Source organism: Lates calcarifer, linkage group LG10, assembly GCF_001640805.2.
Source record: "Lates calcarifer isolate ASB-BC8 linkage group LG10, TLL_Latcal_v3, whole genome shotgun sequence".
Taxonomy (NCBI): Eukaryota; Metazoa; Chordata; class Actinopteri; family Centropomidae; genus Lates; species Lates calcarifer.
The window spans coordinates 26,045,614-26,066,517 of record NC_066842.1 but is presented as its reverse complement, the minus strand read 5'-3'; the positions used below and the strand labels follow the sequence as shown (position 1 = coordinate 26,066,517).

The 20,904-nt window shown below is 41.5% G+C and overlaps 1 protein-coding gene across 1 annotated transcript; it reads left to right on the top strand.

Moving 5' to 3' along the window:
• The first annotated feature begins 7,052 nt into the window (after window positions 1–7,052).
• On the top strand, window positions 7,053–20,613 carry trhr2 (thyrotropin releasing hormone receptor 2). The gene is made up of 5 exons (XM_018703999.2): window positions 7,053–7,820; window positions 9,879–10,011; window positions 10,412–10,563; window positions 11,505–11,628; window positions 19,884–20,613. Exons 1-5 carry the CDS (start codon window positions 7,438–7,440, stop codon window positions 20,445–20,447), a joined length of 1,356 nt encoding a protein of 451 aa, XP_018559515.1. The 5' UTR covers window positions 7,053–7,437; the 3' UTR covers window positions 20,448–20,613.
• Window positions 20,614–20,904: the final 291 nt, after the last annotated feature.

Here is a 20,904-nt window from a genome sequence, read left to right as displayed (position 1 = left end):
CCCTTTATTAGATTACATACTCTGTTCTGTCATTTTATCAGACCAAATTTATCTGCAATGTCCTGCTTCAGTCAAGTGACAACACAGTGTCCATATCTCACTGACTTTCTGTCCTGAGCTCCGGCATCAGCTGACACAACTTCAGTGTACAAGACAATCTTTACATTAATATAGAAAATCCGTGGGTTAAAATGCATGCCTCTGAGCTCCAGAGCAGCTTCACTGCCCCTCATTGCTTCTCCCAAGTCTTTGAACTCTACTGGAGGGATGTACACCATTCTTGCTGAAGAAATTCACTCAGTTGGTGTTTTGATGATGGTGGTGGAGAGCGATGCCTGATATGTCACTCCTAAATCTCCCAGAGGTGTTCAGTTTGGTTGAGATTTGGTGATCACTGTAAGAGTCTAGCATTCAGGCTTGTACTGTTCTCTTGGTTGTACACATGCACTCACCCACCTGTGGAGAATATGGTGAAGGAAGACTCATCTGACCACATCAGTGTTTTCTACATCTTTGCAGACCAGTGCTGATGCTGAGCTCTCAGATGTGCTGACTGTTACTGACACAGTCTGATCACGTCCTGCACTGACATTCTCAGCCACCTGAGGAGGAGTTACTCACCTGTTCCTCTTTACATTTCACACTGATGCTCGAGCATCGCACTCATCAAATGTTTGCTGTCGAATACAGTTTTCTAACCCTGTTTACTGACAAGTTTCGCATAGATCTAAATGGAGATATCACTTCAGTCACTGTTGCTATTGAAACACCAGTTAGTTGAACAGTCTTTGTGACTGACACTCCTGCCATCTGTGCCCCAACAATGAACCCTCTTTCACAGTCATTTAGATATTTATGCGTGAATAGTAACCTAAATGTCATAATGATATCACATGAGAGGTTGGGACTTCAAGCTTTTTGACCGAAGCACTTATCAATTAATGTATCATTTTAGATGGATGATGAAAATGATGATGTGTAAAGCCCCACCTCTCATCTGTACCATGTGACTGCTCTTGGTGGCAGTTCAAATTATGGAGCAACATCTGACTAAGTACATAAGATCTCGAAGAAAGACCCAGTGATTATTCACCCTAACCTGACCCTAAATTGACTGATAGTAATACATTTTGTAATGTACAAATATAAATATTCTGTATTTTACATTCTTGCCAGTAGATGTCAGGCTGTCATCATGAGGCATCAAAAAATTAACTTTTTCTTAAACCACTCTGCTGGCCTGTTTATGTTCTTCATGAAGCTTCATCTCACCATCAGTAAAATATCAAAATGTCAGAGAAAACGATAGCAGTACACACCTGAGGAAGATGTCAGATCTTGAATTCAGTTCACTTCAATTTATTCTCGGACTAGTTTCACATAACACCAGTTATTATTAGTTTTAGTTATTAGGTGTAAATGTGCGTGTGAACGGTTGTTATATATTGGTCTCTATATGGCCCTGTGATAGACTGGTGATCTGTCCAGGGTGTACCCTGCCTCTCACTGGGATTGGATCCAGGATAAGTGGTATGGATAATGTATGGATATTATTAGTATATTATCCAACAGTAACTTACTAAAAGACAGTTGGCACTTGGATCAGTAAGTTTGCCTCCTTCCCACTTTCGGTCACTAGATGGCAACAGTGACATAAGTTGATATATGCCAATGTGTGATTGTGTATGTGTGTTTTGTTTTTTGGCTCCTTGGTGAATAAACTATTGTGTGTATGTGAAAATCCCAGATCAGCAGTTTCAGAACAACTCAAACCAGCTCATCTGACACCAACAATCATGTCACAGTCAAAGTCACTGAGATCACTTTCCCACCTCCATTCTGATATTGGATGTAAACATTAACTGAGGCTCCCATAATTACATGAATGAACAGGTGTGCAGGTGTTCCTAAAGTTACATTAGTTCTTGATTTGTTACTATATTCTGTACAGTGTGTGCAAGGAGCATCAGTAATACTTCCAATCAGGGGTGGAATCTTCACTGTCTCACATTTAATCACTCATATTCTTGGACAGTGGCAGGAAACACAGGCTATCATAAAGAGAAAATGCAAACAGCAGGTAACCCAGCCTGACTGGCTAATGTTCAGTCTACAGTAACTGTAGCTATTTAGGAGCTAGTCTGGGTTGTCGTGTACAGTGACCAGGATTTCAATTAAGATAATCATTAACATCATCTTGCTGTGTAAATAAATGGTGAATGAAAGCAATTCTCATGTTGCTTGGACCTCTTATGTCCCTCTTGGTTGTTCCTGTTTATATGTTATTAATGAAATGGAATCGTCATTCTTCCCTGACACATGACAGGACCGAGGGACTACAGTGCACAGAAGGCAGAGACTGCTGGGAGGCGCTGGGGATGAAGTGTCAAGCTGGAGTATAGACAATATTAGACTTCCTCTAACCGTTTTTAAAATAAAACTACCATGCTCCAGACTTTATATTTTTGGTTCCTTTTCAGTTTGTTCACTTGGTTACAACATATAAAACATGGGCTGTCATTCCCATGTGTGGCCTGACTGAAAACACCTCCATTCACATCTTAAAGGCAAATCACCTGTTATCATGTATGACAGATTGTATATGCAGGCCCTGCACTCCACTAAATCCCTCAGCACTTATGCTCTTCACCTCACTAAGATAAGCTGACCAGGTTACTGATATGAAAATCTGGGATTTCCAGTTTGGCTGTACATATATCATTGCAATCTCCGATGTATTATATTTATCTATAAAATAAAAAGGGGACTGTTCCGGTTTCATGTATTTTGACCATGAGGCCAACTGATAAAAAAAATAGGTGCTAACTATTTGACTTTGTAAACTTGCTGTGAATTACAGACACAAAACAAAGTGTGAGTGAGTGAGTGGGAACAGCTACGTGTCCACGGTATCTGTCTCATCTGTCTGTGTGCGCCTCTGTGAAGGAATGATTGAACCCTGGTCTGTTTTGCCAGTTTCTCATGGATCATAACTTACAACAACAAAGATCTTGACTAAACTACAGTGTCAGGGTGTATTCGGCCAGGGGCAGTGTTTAAATGGCACCACAGCCAGCTGATCCTCTTTGCACATTTACCAATGTAACAGTCCCTTTAGTTGTTCAGTCTATTCTTTTTGCTGGGTCCATGATGCATCAGAGTGTTGGAGTGTGTATACATGTCCCATAATGTGTTGTACCAAGTCAGTCAGCTGAGAGGGAACTACATGTTCTGACTCTAAATGTAAATGGACTGTATCTATATAGCGCTTTTCGACCATTCAAAGCACTTCATACTGCAGATCACATTCATCCCTATTCACACACACATTCATACAGCACTTGTTCTATACAATAGTGCTTTCTAGCACAGACACACACATTCGCACACCGATGACACCATTGGGGTTCAGTATCTTGCCCAAGGATACTTCGGCATGCGGACTGGAGGAGGAGGAATCAAACCACCGACCTTCCTGATTGGTGGGCGACTGCTCTACCTCCTGAGCCGCAGCCAACACAACCGACTCTAACTTCTGTTCCCTGAAGGAGAACAGCGGTTGGGCCTGGTGAAGAGCGGCTGTCAGACTGATGCATGGCTGTGGTGATGGGAGTATTTACTGTTTTTCTAGTGTGTCTTTGATCCAAATGAAATTGAGCCCAACCCAGAAATAAAGAACATTTAAGCTGAAGACGTGACATTGGACTTTTATTTTGAAGGCACAGATGCTGTTTCCTATGTGAGTCTGTGTAGGTGTGACAGAGCTCAGTAAGCACAAGGCACTGAGTGAGAAGTCTGTAGACAACAGTTATGCTGCTGACCAGGCTGTGACCACTGACTACCATGACACACTCACACTCTTATGCACAACAGAGAGAGAAAAATAAAGCATCTTATTTTGTGAAGAAAGATTCAGGTTTGAAGAAGATTCTGGAGGAAGCTGACGTGATGCAAAGACTCACAAGGTAAATCTTTTTGATTTTCTATGATGGAGTAAGAATAGGTTTACAGTCAGTTGTGTCTGCTGTCATCCTCAGCTGAAGCTCCATCCATCCATTCACTTACTGTAGAACAAAGAAAGACAGAGAAAAAGAGAGAAAGAAATTATATGATTTGACAGTTGTCTTGTTGATACTTTGATATTATCATTTCAGATCTGGAAACAATTAACTGTGACAGTGGCACAAATACACCATAACATAGACAAGTATCTGTCACCTCCTATTGCACTCAGTTCAGTCTGGTTTCATGTAAACGATCCTCAGAGGACAGGTCAGTTTTTAAAATCTAATAATTTCCTAAACAACATGAAGCTGCTTGGCAGTTGTGTAACAGAGGCTGCTGATGCCACACTGTCATTTACTGAGCAGTGGACATTGAGCAGCGGAGCAGCTGTAGGTTTGGTGCCTTGCTCAAAGGCAGCTCAGTTCAACTACTGGTGGTGACCCATTCTCTTTCTTGACCAACATGTATCATGTGTTTTTGGCGTTGTCCACTTTTAACTACTTCAGTCAGATGATGTATTTTCACTGTGTTCTCAGAGGAAAGACTGGGCTAGAATTCAACTGTGGAAACAGTGGAGCCTGTTAAAGACAGTCTGGTTTATTTCAGTGTTAGTGAGGACTGAATTTAATGAACACTGAGGAGAGGAGGGAGGAAGAGACCATCAGCAGCAGAGAAGAGGGATCATAGACATTGTTGTCATTTGGAGTTGATGGTCAGAGATCAGCCAAATTGAGCCCAGATTTGTGGCTTAGTGTGACCTGCAAGTATTTATGACAGATGGTTGGTCATTGTATTGTTTTATGCCTAGAAATGGTCTCTATTTATATGAGTGAGTCAGACTTCTACTCACAGAAACTCTGTGTTAACTTCTAAAGGTGTTAGATCACTTAGAGAGGTAGGCTTACACAAGTGAAAGTGGGATCAAATACTAGTGTTGCAACATATAATGTCCACAGTTCAGCAGCAATAATAATAATGATAATAATAATGTCTGTACGCTGGATGTCAAGCAACAGCCGGGAAATTGTTGATCTTAGCGTAGCATGAGAAACAGCTACTGTTGGAGGTTCCTACCAGCACTTAAGCTCTTTAAGGCACATGTTAGAACTTGTAGTTACAAAACAAAAAGATGTTGATTAGTGAGATATAGGTACTGAGTGGTGGATTTTATCAAGCAAAAAAAAGCAAATTTTCCAAAATGTTGAATTATTCCTTTAATGCATACATACATTGAAAAGATGTGTGTAAGTGCAGTATGACAGGAAACCCTCCAACCAACCAGAATTCCAGAGGCTCCTCACACAGCCGAGCATGATGGGTTCGTCAGCTGCTCCACTGAGTGTTGGATGTGTAATGGAATGGAGAGTGGATGCAGTCAGAATGACGACAGAATAGTGGAAGTAAATTACTCTCCATTTCATGTCCACCTCAATTTCTTAGAGGCAGCCCTCAGGAGGGGAGGTCCAGTGTGTGTGTGTGTGTCTGTGTGTGTGTACTCGGGCTGGGAGACGATTGAAGAGATCAACAGATGCCTCATAGAGTTTCACAGTAGTACTCACTGGTTAATTAGCTTTCAGCAAAATATGAAACCTCAAATCAAACCTCACATGAAAAAACTGATAACACTTTGTCCTCTAATAACCTCAAACTCTTTTTCAGCAGTATTGTTTAAAATGGCTTTAATCAGAAATTCTTCTGCTGTACATGCTTTCAGGAGTTTGGCTGTAACTTTACTACAGATACACTAGGAGGCATCATAAGTGCATAATCAGGAAAATAAACCTTACACGTATAGTAATTTGTCAGAATATGATGTTAAAATGATCCTATGCCTCAATTGAAGAATTAGGGCATATCTGTTATACCTGCATGGTCTGTTGTGTTTACATGTTTGTGGATCTGCCGTGGTGAAACTACAACAGTGCGTTGCTTTAAACACTTATGCTGCAAGGAACTGTGGGATGGCATTCTCTCCTTTCCTTTCGTAAAGGAAGGTCCAGTGTCTCCTCTTCTAAAGGAGATAAGATAGGAGGCACTGAAGCTCCTTAACATTTAGAGAATTCGACCAGCTCTTATCATGGCTGCCGCTGAGATAATTCTGGGTCATTTCACCCATTTAGGAACCTTCTCAAGCAAAAAGTTGGACCTCAGCCATAGCCCGTGAAAGCTCTCGCAGGCCACATAAAATGAAGTGGCGGGCTGGATTTGGCCTCTGGCCCTTGAGTTTGACACGTCTTATTTACAAGGTCATAAGTAAGTGAATGGAGTGAGAAACGGAGAAGCTGACACGTTTCCAAAAACTCACCCCAGAGATACTGATGTATGGAGTGTTTACGTTAGTATCCCTGGTTCAGGTTAAAATAATAAAATAATAAAAATAAAAATCAATCATTCAGATGAATAATGACAGTTTAACTGAGTGAGTGGAAAACAAAGTCTGAAAACTGCAACACTGTGTTGCTGTCACCAACAGATTCATCTGTTCTCACCCAATCATTGGTATCTGCAAATCTAACGGCAGGATTTCCATCATATAATGACAACTGTCATCTTTAGCACCCCAGTCAAACAGTGCAGTACATACTAAGAAATATAAAATCCAAGTCAGTTTTCCATGAAATTCAATGAAGGCACTGAAGGCAAAAGATGAAAACTTTAGGGCACTGACAAAATGTCTGCTCTGTACACAAGATTTCTTATAATCTCAAAAATAATCAAAAGAAAAATATGTGCAAGTACAGCACTAAATGTATAGGCAGCTACATGTCAGTGTTGTTTGAAACCACCAGCTTGGATTGTTTTCATTTCCCACTTCGTTTTAACCATCATCTGTTTATCTGTCTGCATGAACAATTTTGCTTCCAAATATTGTTTCTTAACTGATTCTAGCCAGAATTTTCAGACACCTGAGGCAGTCACAGAGAGAAATCCTGTTGATGCGTGTGTTAGACATGAAAGTCAGAGGCTTACTGTCAGTTCATTTCCACATTTTCCAACTAACTGAACTCATTTTCTGTTTGTAGGTGACTGAATGGACACCAGGCTGAGTGGTGTTCAGAAGTCCTTGGATAATTATATTCAACATGTTCATCTTCACTCTTTTACATTAGTTAATAAGAAAACAGTGAGAGTGAGTGACAGAAGGAAATATTAAAGACAAGAAAACAAGGGACAGTGTTTGTTTCTCAGTGGTCAGAGACTGTTTCTTCCTCTGTGGTGTTAACTCAGTCAAGACTGAGATGTTTGAGGTTCAGTGAAGAGAAACAGTCAGTATCATGTGCTCCTTTAAACTGGAATGGCTTTGAATGAGAGTTAATGCTCTACGTGAAGAGGAAAACGTGGAGACATTTCAGAGTCCTGTCCCTCATCACCTTGTTTTACTCAAATGAACGTAACCTTTGATTAACAAACGGAGGCCAGCCGTCAGCAGATATGACCGACAACGTGAGCTCCAGAATCGACACCCCGACCAACATCTCTCTGAGCCCCAGCGTGGCCGTCTCTGAGTTATTAGAGTACAAGACGGTGTCGGTGTTCTTGGTCCTGCTGGTGTGTGGTGTAGGCATCGTGGGCAACATCATGGTGGTCCTCGTGGTCCTAACCACGCGCCACATGAGGACCCCCACCAACTGTTACCTGGTGAGCCTGGCCATCGCTGATCTGACGGTGCTGGTGGCAGCGGGGCTGCCCAACGTGTCGGACAGTTTGACGGGCACGTGGGTTTTTGGTCACGCCGGCTGCTTGGGGATCACCTACCTTCAGTACCTGGGCATCAATGTGTCCTCCTGTTCCATCACTGCCTTCACCGTGGAGAGGTGAGGATGGACAAACAACCGAAGCAGCTGCTCTCAGAACTGTTTTTACTGGCTTGTACTGTAGGGAGTTACTATTGGCATCCATTTTACCCTTACTAGACAAAGTGTGAGGGTGATCAGTGTGAGACCACTTAAACACACCGATGACATTTGATGTTTAAGGGTGATATAGCGTGCTTTTTAATGTGAGCAGGTGTCACAATCGTTCCCTAACCTCAGCCTTGACAAAGTAGTTATTTTAATCCAAACCCTGATATTTAGATTTAAAAAATAGATTTTCATGGTTTTGGAAGACAACGACAAATGATGCCGTCCTTCGGATAGGGACAGTAAATCAGAGTTGCTTTGAGAGCACATCATTTAATCTGAGGTACTTCATCACAGTGTATGTTACTGTGTGATCCTTTCACACAAAAAGTCAAAACTCTGCTGTTATCCCAAAGACATCTACTCTCTGAAAGACAAAAAGTTTGCCAAGGTGACACAGTTTACTTCCAGTATTTCCACAGGTGGTGCTGACCACTGCTGTGGCCTGTACAGCAGACCTAATGGTAATTTGGATGAAGAGCGATCAGAGCAGCAGAGTCAGAGGAAACATTACAAGTTAACGTTGGTTTCAACCTCATTTTATGCTACAGGGTAGAAAGCTGACACTGTCAGATCAATATACAGTTCTCTGATAGATGCCACTTACTGCTGGATAACAGAGATGTCATTCTGATTTTTTCACCCAAGGTTTGCAGAGGGAACACTGTGTGACTCAACTGTAGGTATGAGGTACTGAGATCACAGATGAGGTGAGGTTACATATAACCACCGTTTAAAAAAGCATTTAAGCTATTTTAACATGTAGTTAGGATGTGTTGGAACCAAAACACGCATTCTCTTTTTTATCTGCAGATAGTTTTTTGACTTCTTGACTTTTTGACTATATAACCTTTGATTCTGTGTGGAAATACATGGAAACAGTGGCCAGTGGCTGTGAAGATGAAAAATCAGACAGAAACTTTAAATAATCTGATACATCAACAGTGATGGAAGCTACAAGTGCAACTACATGCAGAAACATTTGTATGATCCATTCATGCCCATAATCCACTTTATTTTGGAAACCTTTATCACCTAAAAGTTCAAAAATGTTTCATAAAAATCCCCAGTGCATCTTTGGCTTTTTCCTGTTTATAATTGATGATGGAGGGGTACTTATCTTCTTTCTGCTTTCAGACATGCACCTCTTTATATTAATCTGATGGTAGTTTAACATGTTTGTCCAAAATCTGAATAAATGCTGGAGTCATTGTGAGCTCAGTGTCACAACAACAAGCTGGCTGGGTCAGACCTAATAACATTTATATCACTTTCACCATGGCACAAGTCTGAACTGAATATTGTCAGATGAACATGAGGACTACAGCAGAACAGGCTATAAACCCTCTAACATCACCGTAATAAATTTAATATCTTGATGCACAAAGAAAAAACTATAAAGGTAGTTAAATAAAGTAATAGATGAACTATAAAACACTAAAAATTACCAATTTGAAGTCTAAGTGAGATTCTTCACATGTCAGATCTTTCTGTTTTTCTAGTAATAATCTAACAGGATAAGTCCAGCACAGCGCTCAACATACAACATGCAGGCGACAAGGGTCCCAACTTAACATTCAGCGAGAGAGGAGGTGGCATGACCCATAGCTGATTTTTACTTCTTTAAAAATCTTAACGGTGTTAAATAGCTTGTGGTATCTTCTCACCAACCTCCTTTTAAAATGACTGACAAGTCTCTGTGAGGAGGAGAATGGGGGGAATGGATGGATTGACAGAACACAGAAGGCTGCAGTTTGTTTCCCCCACAACCTTAACTGTGTGTTCATAATTGTAGCCATGACACCGAAGGTCTGGTACAGCTGTCGCTGTTACACTCTTACAGGTCGTATTGGAAGGTAGGGACAAATAGCATATACACAGTGGTTCAGGCTGTTACCAACAACAAATATAATGACATCCATGGTTAATGTGACTTTGTGTTTGAACTCCCCATTTTCTCTGTGCCTGCAGGTACATAGCTATTTGCCATCCAATGAAGGCTCAGACAGTGTGCACAGTGTCCCGAGCCAAGCGGATCATCGCTGGGGTTTGGATCTTCACCTGTGTCTACTGCATGCTATGGTTTTTCCTGGTGGACATTCAGGTTAGAGAAACACACTGTGTTTTCCATGAGAGTCTCTGTGTTACTGATTTAACTGAACAAGGGCTTCATCAGAGTAACATTCAATTGCTGATTGAGTGTTTTACAGCTATGTGAACACACTCAAAGTAGTCTTTACTCAAAAATAAACAAAATAGTAGCCTTTACAGCGACCACATAGTATTTGAATGCATGAGTCATGAACAGAGGAATAAAACATTTGTGATTACCAAGACCTCTTTTGTACAAATGCTGGTTAAATTGCAGGGGGATGTGAAAAGCTTTTTAAGAGCTCTGTGGCCTTTCTGAGAGAAGTATTATTACATGGTTTTCAGCCCAGAGCCAGCCAGTGAGCCACTGGTCTGTTTTATTACAGCGTCTCTGTGATAACTGTGATACTCAGGTCAGCCAGGATGGACATGTGCAGTGTGGCTACAAAGTGAAACGGGAGCTCTACCTGCCCATCTACCTCATCGACTTTGCCATTTTCTATGTCATCCCGCTGCTCCTTGCCATCGTGCTGTACAGCCTGATAGCACGAATCCTCTACCTCAGGTACTGCAGAACATCTTCTCAAACCATATGAAGAAATCACTACATTATTTAAGGAACTACGGAGGGTCACTTGTCCCATTTTACAGATGAGGATCAGTTTAGTGATCTTGAGTAGTAACACTCACCTGACAGAGACTGTATAATGTCATGTGTGAAGTCTGAGTGAATGACCCTGATAATGTCATCAGGGTTATTTAAGTCTCAGTTTGACCTTGAAGCGTCAATATTTATAACAGAAAGTCTGTGTTACAAAATGGAGGCATGAAGTGTGAAAGAAATGGGTTTTACCAGGCAGGGGACCAAATGAAAGACACATCTGATTATAGGAAACACAGGATCCAGTGGATCTAGAGTACATCTTTAAGACCTTAAACTTGAAAACTCACTTCAGATTACTGACAAGTAACGGACACATTTCTAATAAAATTATAATACTTTTCTTTTTAAGCTGCACTAACCAGTAATTTAATATTAATAATGTGTCAAATGACTAAAGTGTATGGTGAAAGGAGTTGTTTACCATAACAACTTTATGATGCAATGATGTGTCAGTGTTGTGTGTTAAAATGTGGCTCAGGAAGAAATTCATTTTATGGCGTTTGATTCTCTCTTATAAATCTGGTCTAACAGATTGTTTTAGAAAGTCAAAGGTCACTCTGACTGAATTATACTCAGGGAGAAAAACAATGTATGCTCATTCAGGGGACAGATCTCCTGACAGTTTCAAAGGTATTCAGTACCAACATAAAATATTAATGGCAGTTCTAGTTAAAGGTTTGTTAATTGCATTCAAAAACTCAGACCTGTAAGGAAACCCCACAGCACATGTTAAATCCAACCTCCTCCTCACACGCAAACTGAATCAGGAAACCAAACCAACCAATGAACTTCTGTCATTCACTGTGGATGAATGCCCTAACACTCAGCTTATGTCCCTTCAGCCCTTTGCCCAACCATCCTGACACCAGCGCCACCACCCTGCGGCGGAGTTGCAGGGAAACCCCTGAAGCAGGGAAGGGGAGTCGCCAGGGCCGGCCAAAGGCCGTGCTTTCCTCCAGGAAACAGGTCTGTGCCTCATCCCGCATTTACCCCTTTTCCCATTAACCCTCTCTGCACTCTCCTCTCTGGTTCTAACATCTTGTCTTATCTGTCCAGTCATTGCTATGTAGTAGCTTTAGTCACATTTGACCCCAGTCCCGTCTCTGGCTCTGGATGTGATCTTCCTAGAATACAGAGGCCATGATTCCCTCCTAACAGAAAAGAGACCTCTTGTCGGTTCTCTGTCCCAGCTGTTATGAGATCCCGAAGGCAATTGTGGTGATTATGGCTTCTTTTTCTCAGGCTGAGCAGTCAGAGAACCCCCCACTCCCACCCCCTCTCTCTAAGGTTGCATGGTTTTGCTGCTTTTTTCTGTGCTCATGGATGTAGAAAACATTCTCTCAGGCTTTTCAGTCTTGAAAGCATCTACCTTCATAAGCCTTTTGTTACAAGCAAAGCTCTCTTTAGTCTAGAGGGCACTGGCATTGTGTCCACATTTTGTTCTTTAAAAAGTTATATGGCATTTGAAAAGCCATAGTAAAGACACCTATGTTCCCTACAGAAGTATCTGTCTGTGAATGTCAGAGGGTTTCAACATTTTTAAATAAAATTATTCACATACTCATATATTTGAACAATAAGAAAAGAGGTTGGCCTTTCAACTTGAAGTTAAATTGAATCACTGTAAAGCCTGGTTCCTCTTAACATTATTATTATTCAAAAAAAGCCTAATCAGGTCTTAATCCTTGCTGTTCAACTGAAACTCCTGTCTGAGTGTGGAAATATAAAGCTGTGTCCAACAACTGTTCTAACTTACAATGACACACACAAGATACAGAGGTCATAGAGAGAAGTCAGAGAGGCAGTAGGATATAACCACAGGAGGGGTGTGATCGGAGGCTGTTTGGAGCAGATATCAATGGTAGCAGATTATATGGGGATAGTGCAGAGAGATTGGTGGAATGTATGAACATTAAATCACACATTTCATTTAACCTATATTATTATTATTATTATCCGTTCACCACGCACATATTATTCAACAGAAAATGTACAGAATGGGACTAACCAACACAGACACTTGCTCACACCCTTTGACACTACAGATAAATACAGGCATGCTGTCTGGAGCTGACAGCCATTTTCTCTTTTTGGATAGCCTCCCCCGCCCTCCACCTTCCATTTACTTTCACCCAGTTTTGGAATAGTCCTACATAATTCTGAGCCACTAGTATGCCCATCAAGGGAAATATGTATGATTTTAACCACTCTCCAGCACAAAATGGCCATCTCTAACTTACAGATCAATACCAATGATTAGCTGATTAATGTTACTATTTTTTTGTTAAACCTGGAACAGGCTGATAAAATGTTCTTTGCACATGAGACAGACATGTTAGCGTATCTATTACCAGAGCCTCATGCACAATAGCACCACTGTTGAGACATTTTCCAGTTAGAGAGGCCAGACACTCACTGAGGGGCATGACCTCTGACCCTACTGGTGCAACAATTTGCTTTGATGTTTTACAGCTACATGTTTCTTGGAGTCAACTCTGATGTCCAGCCATTTCCTCTTATTTTCTACTCTGTGCTGAGAGTGTTCATTGACATGCTGCCACTCAACCAACTGTAGCTGTAAATATTAAGCCATATTAAAGCATGTTTGACCTTTAGAAGAAAAGGCTGTGTATGTGAGCAGCAGAGAGGGGGCACAGTAATCTTTAGTCAATCTCTTCTGTTTATTACAGCTCACTCTGTGACCTCACAACACATTTAATTTCAAATACATATTCCTGCCAATGGTCTCACACTATTCCACTGATCTATAGATGGTAGTAATGCACCAAGAAATGTCACAGTACACCAGCACAGGCAGGGAGGAATAAAACAGTTATCAAGTAAACATGGAAGCAATGCAAGTTTCAAAACAAGGCCTCAGAAGAAACAAAATAAGCGCAGGCCAAACTCTAAGACAACAACAGAACTATTTGCATTTTTTGCCTCATCCTTTAGTGTCCACTCTAACAGCTACAGCTTTGAGATATTAAAAACATACTAAGTAGTAACTCAGATATGTATGCTCATATGCATACATAAATTAGTCTTTATTCTGACCGTGCAGCTAACTAGCTAGGTGACACACACGAGTCACATGAGTTAACACAGACAAAACTCACAATTAGTCAAGACAATGGATAAATTTTAAAGATATATTTTTGAAAACTTTTTTGAAAACTTGTAAACTTGAACTCAATATCCAAAACTTTTTCCAACAAGTGCAGTTATAGAGTAAGTTCACATAACTTAATGGGGCTTTTGTATTTTACAGGGCAGGTTCTAACCATGTCTTGTCAGTTTGGTGCCTGTAAATGAAGTCAGTGAGATGTGAGAGTGAACCATGCTCTCAGTTTGTGGTTTTTAAAACCAAACAATGAACTGGATTAAGGTCAAATTTTCTGTAGGGCTGAAGCTAACAATGTTAGGCGATCTTTCTTTGTGGGTTCATCACTACAAATGAGACCTTTGTAACTGACTGAAGCACAGAGGCTCGAACCTTGTAGCAAAGAACCAGATCTAATGCAGTTACTCATTTTTTATAATTATGGTTAAGATGGGAGTGTTTTATTCTATCTAAGCTAATGCTTTGACTGCCACTCATCTATAACAAGGTCTCTGTAGAAAATGGTAATTTTACTGATGGTTGACAGGGGCTTTGTGTCCTGTTTTCATATTATGTTATCTGTCACTGTGAGTTGTATGTATATATTTATGTCATGGTTGTGTGATGGTATGTGTAACTAATTAACTAACTAACTCCTGTGTTGCAGCTAAGAGTTGTGTCTGCAGTTTCTAGATTAAACTGGAGCAGCCTGGTAGAGTATACACCTCTGACATGGACAAAACTTGGAAAAATGGCCCCTCTCTCTCGTATCAATGGAAGAATAACCATTGAACGGAATAGATTTTGAGTGTTTCCCATGCAGGCCTACCAACACATGGCTATTTTTTTTCTCTGTGAATGTGTGTGAGTGTGTGACTGAACACAGGCCTTTGTGAGACTGAAATCTCATGTGAGAGCAGAGAGGAGATCTTAATCTGGTGTGTTCAAGGAGCCCCATCGAGGACCAGATTTGCATAATGTGATTTGGGATTTACATTGAAGTGTGCTTAATACTGCAGATGATTTCACTCTCACTTCTTCAATAGGCACTTCATGCTCTTTCATTCATCATTTGATAGGCCAGCTTAATCTGATAGGAGTTTGATAAACTTGTGTACATTAAAGAATGGCATTATTACAATGTGCTGTGAGATTACTGTATAGTTTTAATCTCTGAGAGTTTTTCATGTCTGTGATCTCCTCAAGTGCATGTAGGAGAGGGGAAGCTTGGACATTGTTGCCCCGGGCAAATCAGTAGCATCAGAGGCTAAATGCTAATTCTCTGGCACAGTTAGCAGAGGATCCAGGGATGGAGCTCTGTGACGCTGACGCTGTTATTAGCAAAGAGAAAAAACAAAACAAAACAAAACAAAAACCCCAGTTTTGCTTTTAACGCTGGAGTCAAGTGTTCTGCCTCCACATAATTACAGCCATGATATTCAGAACGTCACCCGATGCTTTCTGTCCCATTATCGCAGCACAGAGATAATTAGAAAGCTCTCCTCCCGCCTCCTTTGTGTTCAATTAAATGCTTTGTTGTGCAGAAATTTGACTTTTTTATCTACCTGCTGAGCTGGTTGTCACTGGCTCACTGCTGAAGTCATGGTCACAGACCCTTATCTCAAATAGCATTTTGCTGAGAGGAGGCATGTGCATGATATCCAGTATCAACCTACCACACTCTGGTTTCATTTTTTTCTGCTGTGGTGTGGAAAACATGAGCAGCTGAGTAAGAGGCAGCCATACCTGTTGTTGTCACTGAGTCTTGTGTGATTGGTCTATACCTCCAGTAGTAAATGTGTTACCTCCAAGACAAAGGAGCACATCAGTAACTACATAAGTTTGTGGTGAAAACATTTACAGCTACCACACCCACTGTGCACTGTTTGCTCACTGTGAGGAAGACAGGCCAGGGATAGTTTTTCTTTGGGGTAGTTTACACTCCAGCAGCTTCAGCCAGTTTTACCCCAAAGTCTTCATCACTGATTTATGACACCTCACTGCCAACCACAGGCATCCTTCTGGAAAGTAAGTTGACCTTGCATTTATTGTTAGTGAATGTTAGCTAGCTTGTTAGCTCATTTGTTACGCATGTTAGCCACATCCTCTCTAAGCCAGCTAAAAATGGAAATGCTGTAACAGTATTTTTCTCGTTACTACATCTAAACAGAAAACTATTTCCTAGATGTGGTCATGTTGACAAACATGCAGGCAACTCTGCAGGAGCAGGGACTTTGGCAGCAGGGCTGGCTCAGGTGCAGCTTCCTGTGATCTACGTTTTCATCCAAGTCATCCTCACTGTCATTGTTGCCCGATCTTACTTCCTCCTCCACCCAGAACATCATCTGCTGCCACATAGATGCTGTGGAGGATGCAGCAGGGGCAAACAGAAAGCAGGTTTCTGATGCTTGCAGGGAGATGGAGCACCAACATGTTTTAACACACATTGATGATGATCCTGGTCTGTACGATTCCACCCATCAAATGTTTGTGTCAAAGTCACTGATGTGTGTGGTTGCAGGTGTAATGAGAGGGGGATAACGCTCTTACCTGCTCCAGGCTGATGGTATGGGGTCTTGGAGATGGGGTGATGCAGGAATGGATATCCCCCTTCTCCTTAGAGAAAGAAGCCTGTTGGTGGGTAAAGGACCTGCTTCATGCACAGACACTGCATTACTGACGAATACATCCAGAAACGTCCCCCTGGCATCACAGATAGCCTGCAGCAGTACCAAGGGGAACAGTTTTCTATTGATGTAGGGTTTTTTCTGTGGGTCTGCAGGAGGAAGAATAATTAAATGGCATCCATCAGCGGCACCAGCAGCACAGTGAAATGCCTTATGGCCTATGATGTGTAAAAAGCCTGCCCCCACCTCCTCCAACTCCTCTGCTTTTGAGAAATGAATGACTCTGTGGAGGGTGGTGATCATTTCCTCAGGTATTGTGGATGCTCCTGCAGGCTGTGGCAGTTGGCATCACAAAGATGTGCAGTTGTCACCTGTGGGTGGCTCCTCAGACAGACCAGTACATGGTGACCAGGAAGTATTTGGACCAGCATGTTGATGCTGAATAATTCATCTATTCATATCTTTGTGCAGGACTTTGCTCCTGTTAATTTTTTTAATCGTGTTAGTAATGCTGTGTCTAATCTGTTTATTGCCTATTTGTTATATGAATTGTTAATGTATATGTTCTTCGTTTGTGTTTATTTTACTATACTGTAACTATGAATTTGAAATCTACCAGAATTAGTTTTTCCCCTTGTCTTTAAGGTTGTTCAGTAGCTTGATTAAACAGTTACTATAGTCTACTCCAGGTTTACTGTGATGTGTGTTATTTGTGTTCAGGTCTGACTGATGATCCTCAGAGAGATGATCTCTGTGTTTCAGTGATTGTTGTGCTGAACTGTACAACACTCATAAGACAATATAATGTAGCTCTACAGATCTATTCATACTAGAAGAGACTGTCTGAAGACGTGAGACTGTTAGTCTCACGTTTAGATCAACGTTATTCAACCTCTGCAACTCACCTCCTGTCAACAGCCTGTCTTGGTGACTGCTGACTTTCCCTCCTGATCTCCAGTCAGCAACCCGGCTGACACCAATCCCATCAGCAGTCTGGCCAACTCCAGCTCCATGTCTCTTGTCATCAGACTGCTGACCCCTGCTCATCACTTCCATTCAGCGGTCCAGCTGACCCCATCAGATCTCCAGTTGGCAGTCTGTCCAACACCAGCTGCTCTCTGGTCTGCAGTTTGGCAGACACCTGCTCCAGATCTCCAGCCAGAGGTCCAGTTAACTCCTGCTCCAGATCCCCAGTTAGAGGTCTGGTCAACTCTAGTTCTTGCTGGCCTGTTGATGGCTTGACCGACCCCTGCTCTTCTTCCAGTGAGGACCCACCTTCATCGTTGTCTTCCTGTGGGGTCCCGCCATCGCTCTATCCCTCCTACTCAGTTTCCTGGGGGGACCGCAGTCCCCCTCCTGCTTGGCCTCTTGAAGGGACCTGTCGTCGCCCCCTTGCCTGGTCTCCTGAGGGGACTCACCTTTGTTGCTGCGTGACCTTATTTTCTGTTATTTAGTATTTTCTCTTGTTTCTAGTGTTTAGGTTACTGTGTTATTTTGGTCATTATTTCTACTGCGTTTCTGGTTCTATTTTGGTGTTCCTTTCCCTCATGTTTCTTGGTCTTGTACTTGGTCTTTTTCTCTTTCCCTTTTTTTTGGTCCAACCTGTGTCTTGTTCAGAATTATCCCAGTGTACATATCAAGTCCTGTGTCTCCCCAGTTCTTTGCAGAGTCTTGTGTGAGTCCTACGAATACCTTTTGGTCCTGTGTTGTGTATGTGCTCCCCTAGTGTCTGCTTACCCCTTCCCATTTGGTGTATGGATTTGGATTAAGGACTTTTGTGTTCTATGGGCTTAACTGTCAGTGAGTTTTTATTTTTTTGTTTTCGTTTAATAAATCCCCTGAACTGATAATTTTTGTGAATGTCTGTATTTTGGGTCCTCCCCCTGTGGCTCCTTGCCCCAAAATGTGACACAGTCGCCATAGTATCTGGCTAAATTAAAACTGAGGACTGACTAATCCACCAATACACTTTAGCCATCCTTTTGTCTGAAGGATTGAGATTATGTTGAACAGTCAGAGACCCTCCATTGTTAGATTAAATGTACTTATAGTTTTTCTGTTGAGCAGGCATCAGTTTAGGAAACTTCAGTGTAGCTACTGGATGATGTAACTGGCATGTTGTTCCCTCAATAACTAGAAGGAAGATTAGCGTTCAGACAAAGTGCCATTTTTTTCCACAAAGTTATCAGTCGTTAGTAGAAAGGTGTTAGAAATCAGTGATTTCAATTTTTGGGGAGTGCCCCTGGACAAATGCTGACAGCCCTTGAGTTTTATGATCACTTCCTAGAGTTCTTTGTAGGATATGGAATCTAATATCCAAATTCAGAAAACTGAGTGCAAAGGACTGACTCACAAACCAAAAATAAGAAATGCTAAATAAAAACAGACAATACAAGCTGTGGTTTTAGATGTTTCTTTGCATTTAACATTGTAGCTCTTGGTCATATTTCTGGATGATAGTAATTCTGGGTTGTGTGAGAAAAAATGCATCCAGTATGGACTTATTGCCTGCGACATGCAGCTTTAGCCTCAGTCTGAATGTTTTACATGAAGCCCTCAAGTGAACATTTACGAGCATTTTCAGGTGCCTTGTTTTAAAATAAAACAGCTAGAAATCTTTAAAAGTAAGACAGCTGCAGCTGATAAAATGTTCCGGTCACAGAAGAAGACAAGCTGCTTTTATCTCCCACTGTCTGACAGACACATTAAAATGACTCAAACTTTGAGTTGTAACTCTGCCACTGTTTTTAATTTAAACTGCGTGTAAGAACAGAACATTTGACAGGAATAGCTATAGTAATCAAATATTATGATTTTGTGTGATATTATATTATACCTGTTCTTTAACTTTTGGGAACTTTGTTTGATTTTCTTTCTTTTCCCCATCATTTCATTTACTTTCCTTTCATCCCATTCCCTCACTCATCTTTTCTGTCCTTTGTCTCTCTCCTCAAATGAGCTGTTTTGCAAAGAAGTCTCAGTTAACCCCCTCTTAACATGCACTCAGAGGCACACTAAACATGTTAATTATTGATGTCAAATTCACACTCACACATACACATGCACACACGCACACACACACACACAGAGATCTTACACAGTGTCATGTAAAATGCATTGCCTTTATCACATACACAGACACTGATGGTATGATATTAGGGAACAGTTTGGGGCTCAGTATACTTGAGCACTGGAGGAGCTGGGGATCAAACCACTGACCACCTGATCAGTGGGCAACCTGATCTACCTCCTGAGCCACAGTGCGCATGTCTTTCTTCACATAGGGTTAGTATTAGAGGTTGCAAGGTCATGTTTATTGAGTTTACATGAGCCTTGTATTTACAGTTATTTACAGTAGCTGATGTACAGTATGAAGGTGAAGACTTCAGCTTTCATCAGGGCCAATATTTTTTTTTACTGAGACTTTATTTATTCAAAATAGCTACCGTGTCAGAGTTTTAATGAACTGTATCTCTGCTTCCTCCCTCCAGGTGACCAAGATGCTGGCAGTGGTGGTGATCCTGTTTGCTCTCCTCTGGATGCCCTACAGGACTTTAGTTCTGATCAACTCTTTTGTGTCCACACCTTATCTGAATGCCTGGTTCCTCCTGTTTTGTCGGACTTGCATCTATGCCAACAGTGCTATAAACCCTGTCATATATAACGCCATGTCTCAGAAGTTTCGCTCTGCATTTCGTGGGCTTTACCGTTGCCAGCGACCAGAGGGAAATCAGAGGACACTGTCGACAATCCAGAGTGGCCTCAGCACCGTCCGAGACCCCTGCACCTCCCAGGCCAGCAGCAATGGAACCAATGAAAAGGCAAGGAGAGCCATTCTGAATATTGCAACTGATACGAGCACAAAGCAGAGTGGAAGCAGCCATCAGGAGACAGTCAATGTCCAGAAAGAGCATCCCACTGACATCAACTCAGACACTTTCAGCTTTGATGTTGGTCCAACTGGTGATTTGGATTTGGATCAGCCTTCCCCAAAAGATACCACAGTGAATTTTACATGCAGAGATATAACAAATGATAAACAGGAAAAAATGTAAATATTTAGAATTTTGCACCAAAATTTGACAACAACAGCAACAAAACTATTCAACTGAGATGTTTCCATGCGGTCAGAAAACAGCTGATGACAAGAGAAGAAACCTAACCCTGCCTCGACCTCTGAAGTCATGTGTAAATAGGTTGAAAGATGATGAGTAATATACAATATACCAATGCCAGCCCTTCATCATCCCTTCCCAGGAGACTTAACAATTTTGGCCTCTAGGAAAAACAACCCTTTCACCAAATGGCTCATGTGATCTTGTGTCTATGTACTATGTTTTTTTTTTTTTTTTTATTTACTACACATCAATGTCTTTGAACACTGGGGCCACTAACGAAGTTGAAACTAATGGTTTTCTACCAACAACTGTCAACCTAACGACTGTCGTTGACACGTGGAACACAAAAGATCCATGACATCATCGGTCTGGTGAAAGCCCCCACAGAGGTTAA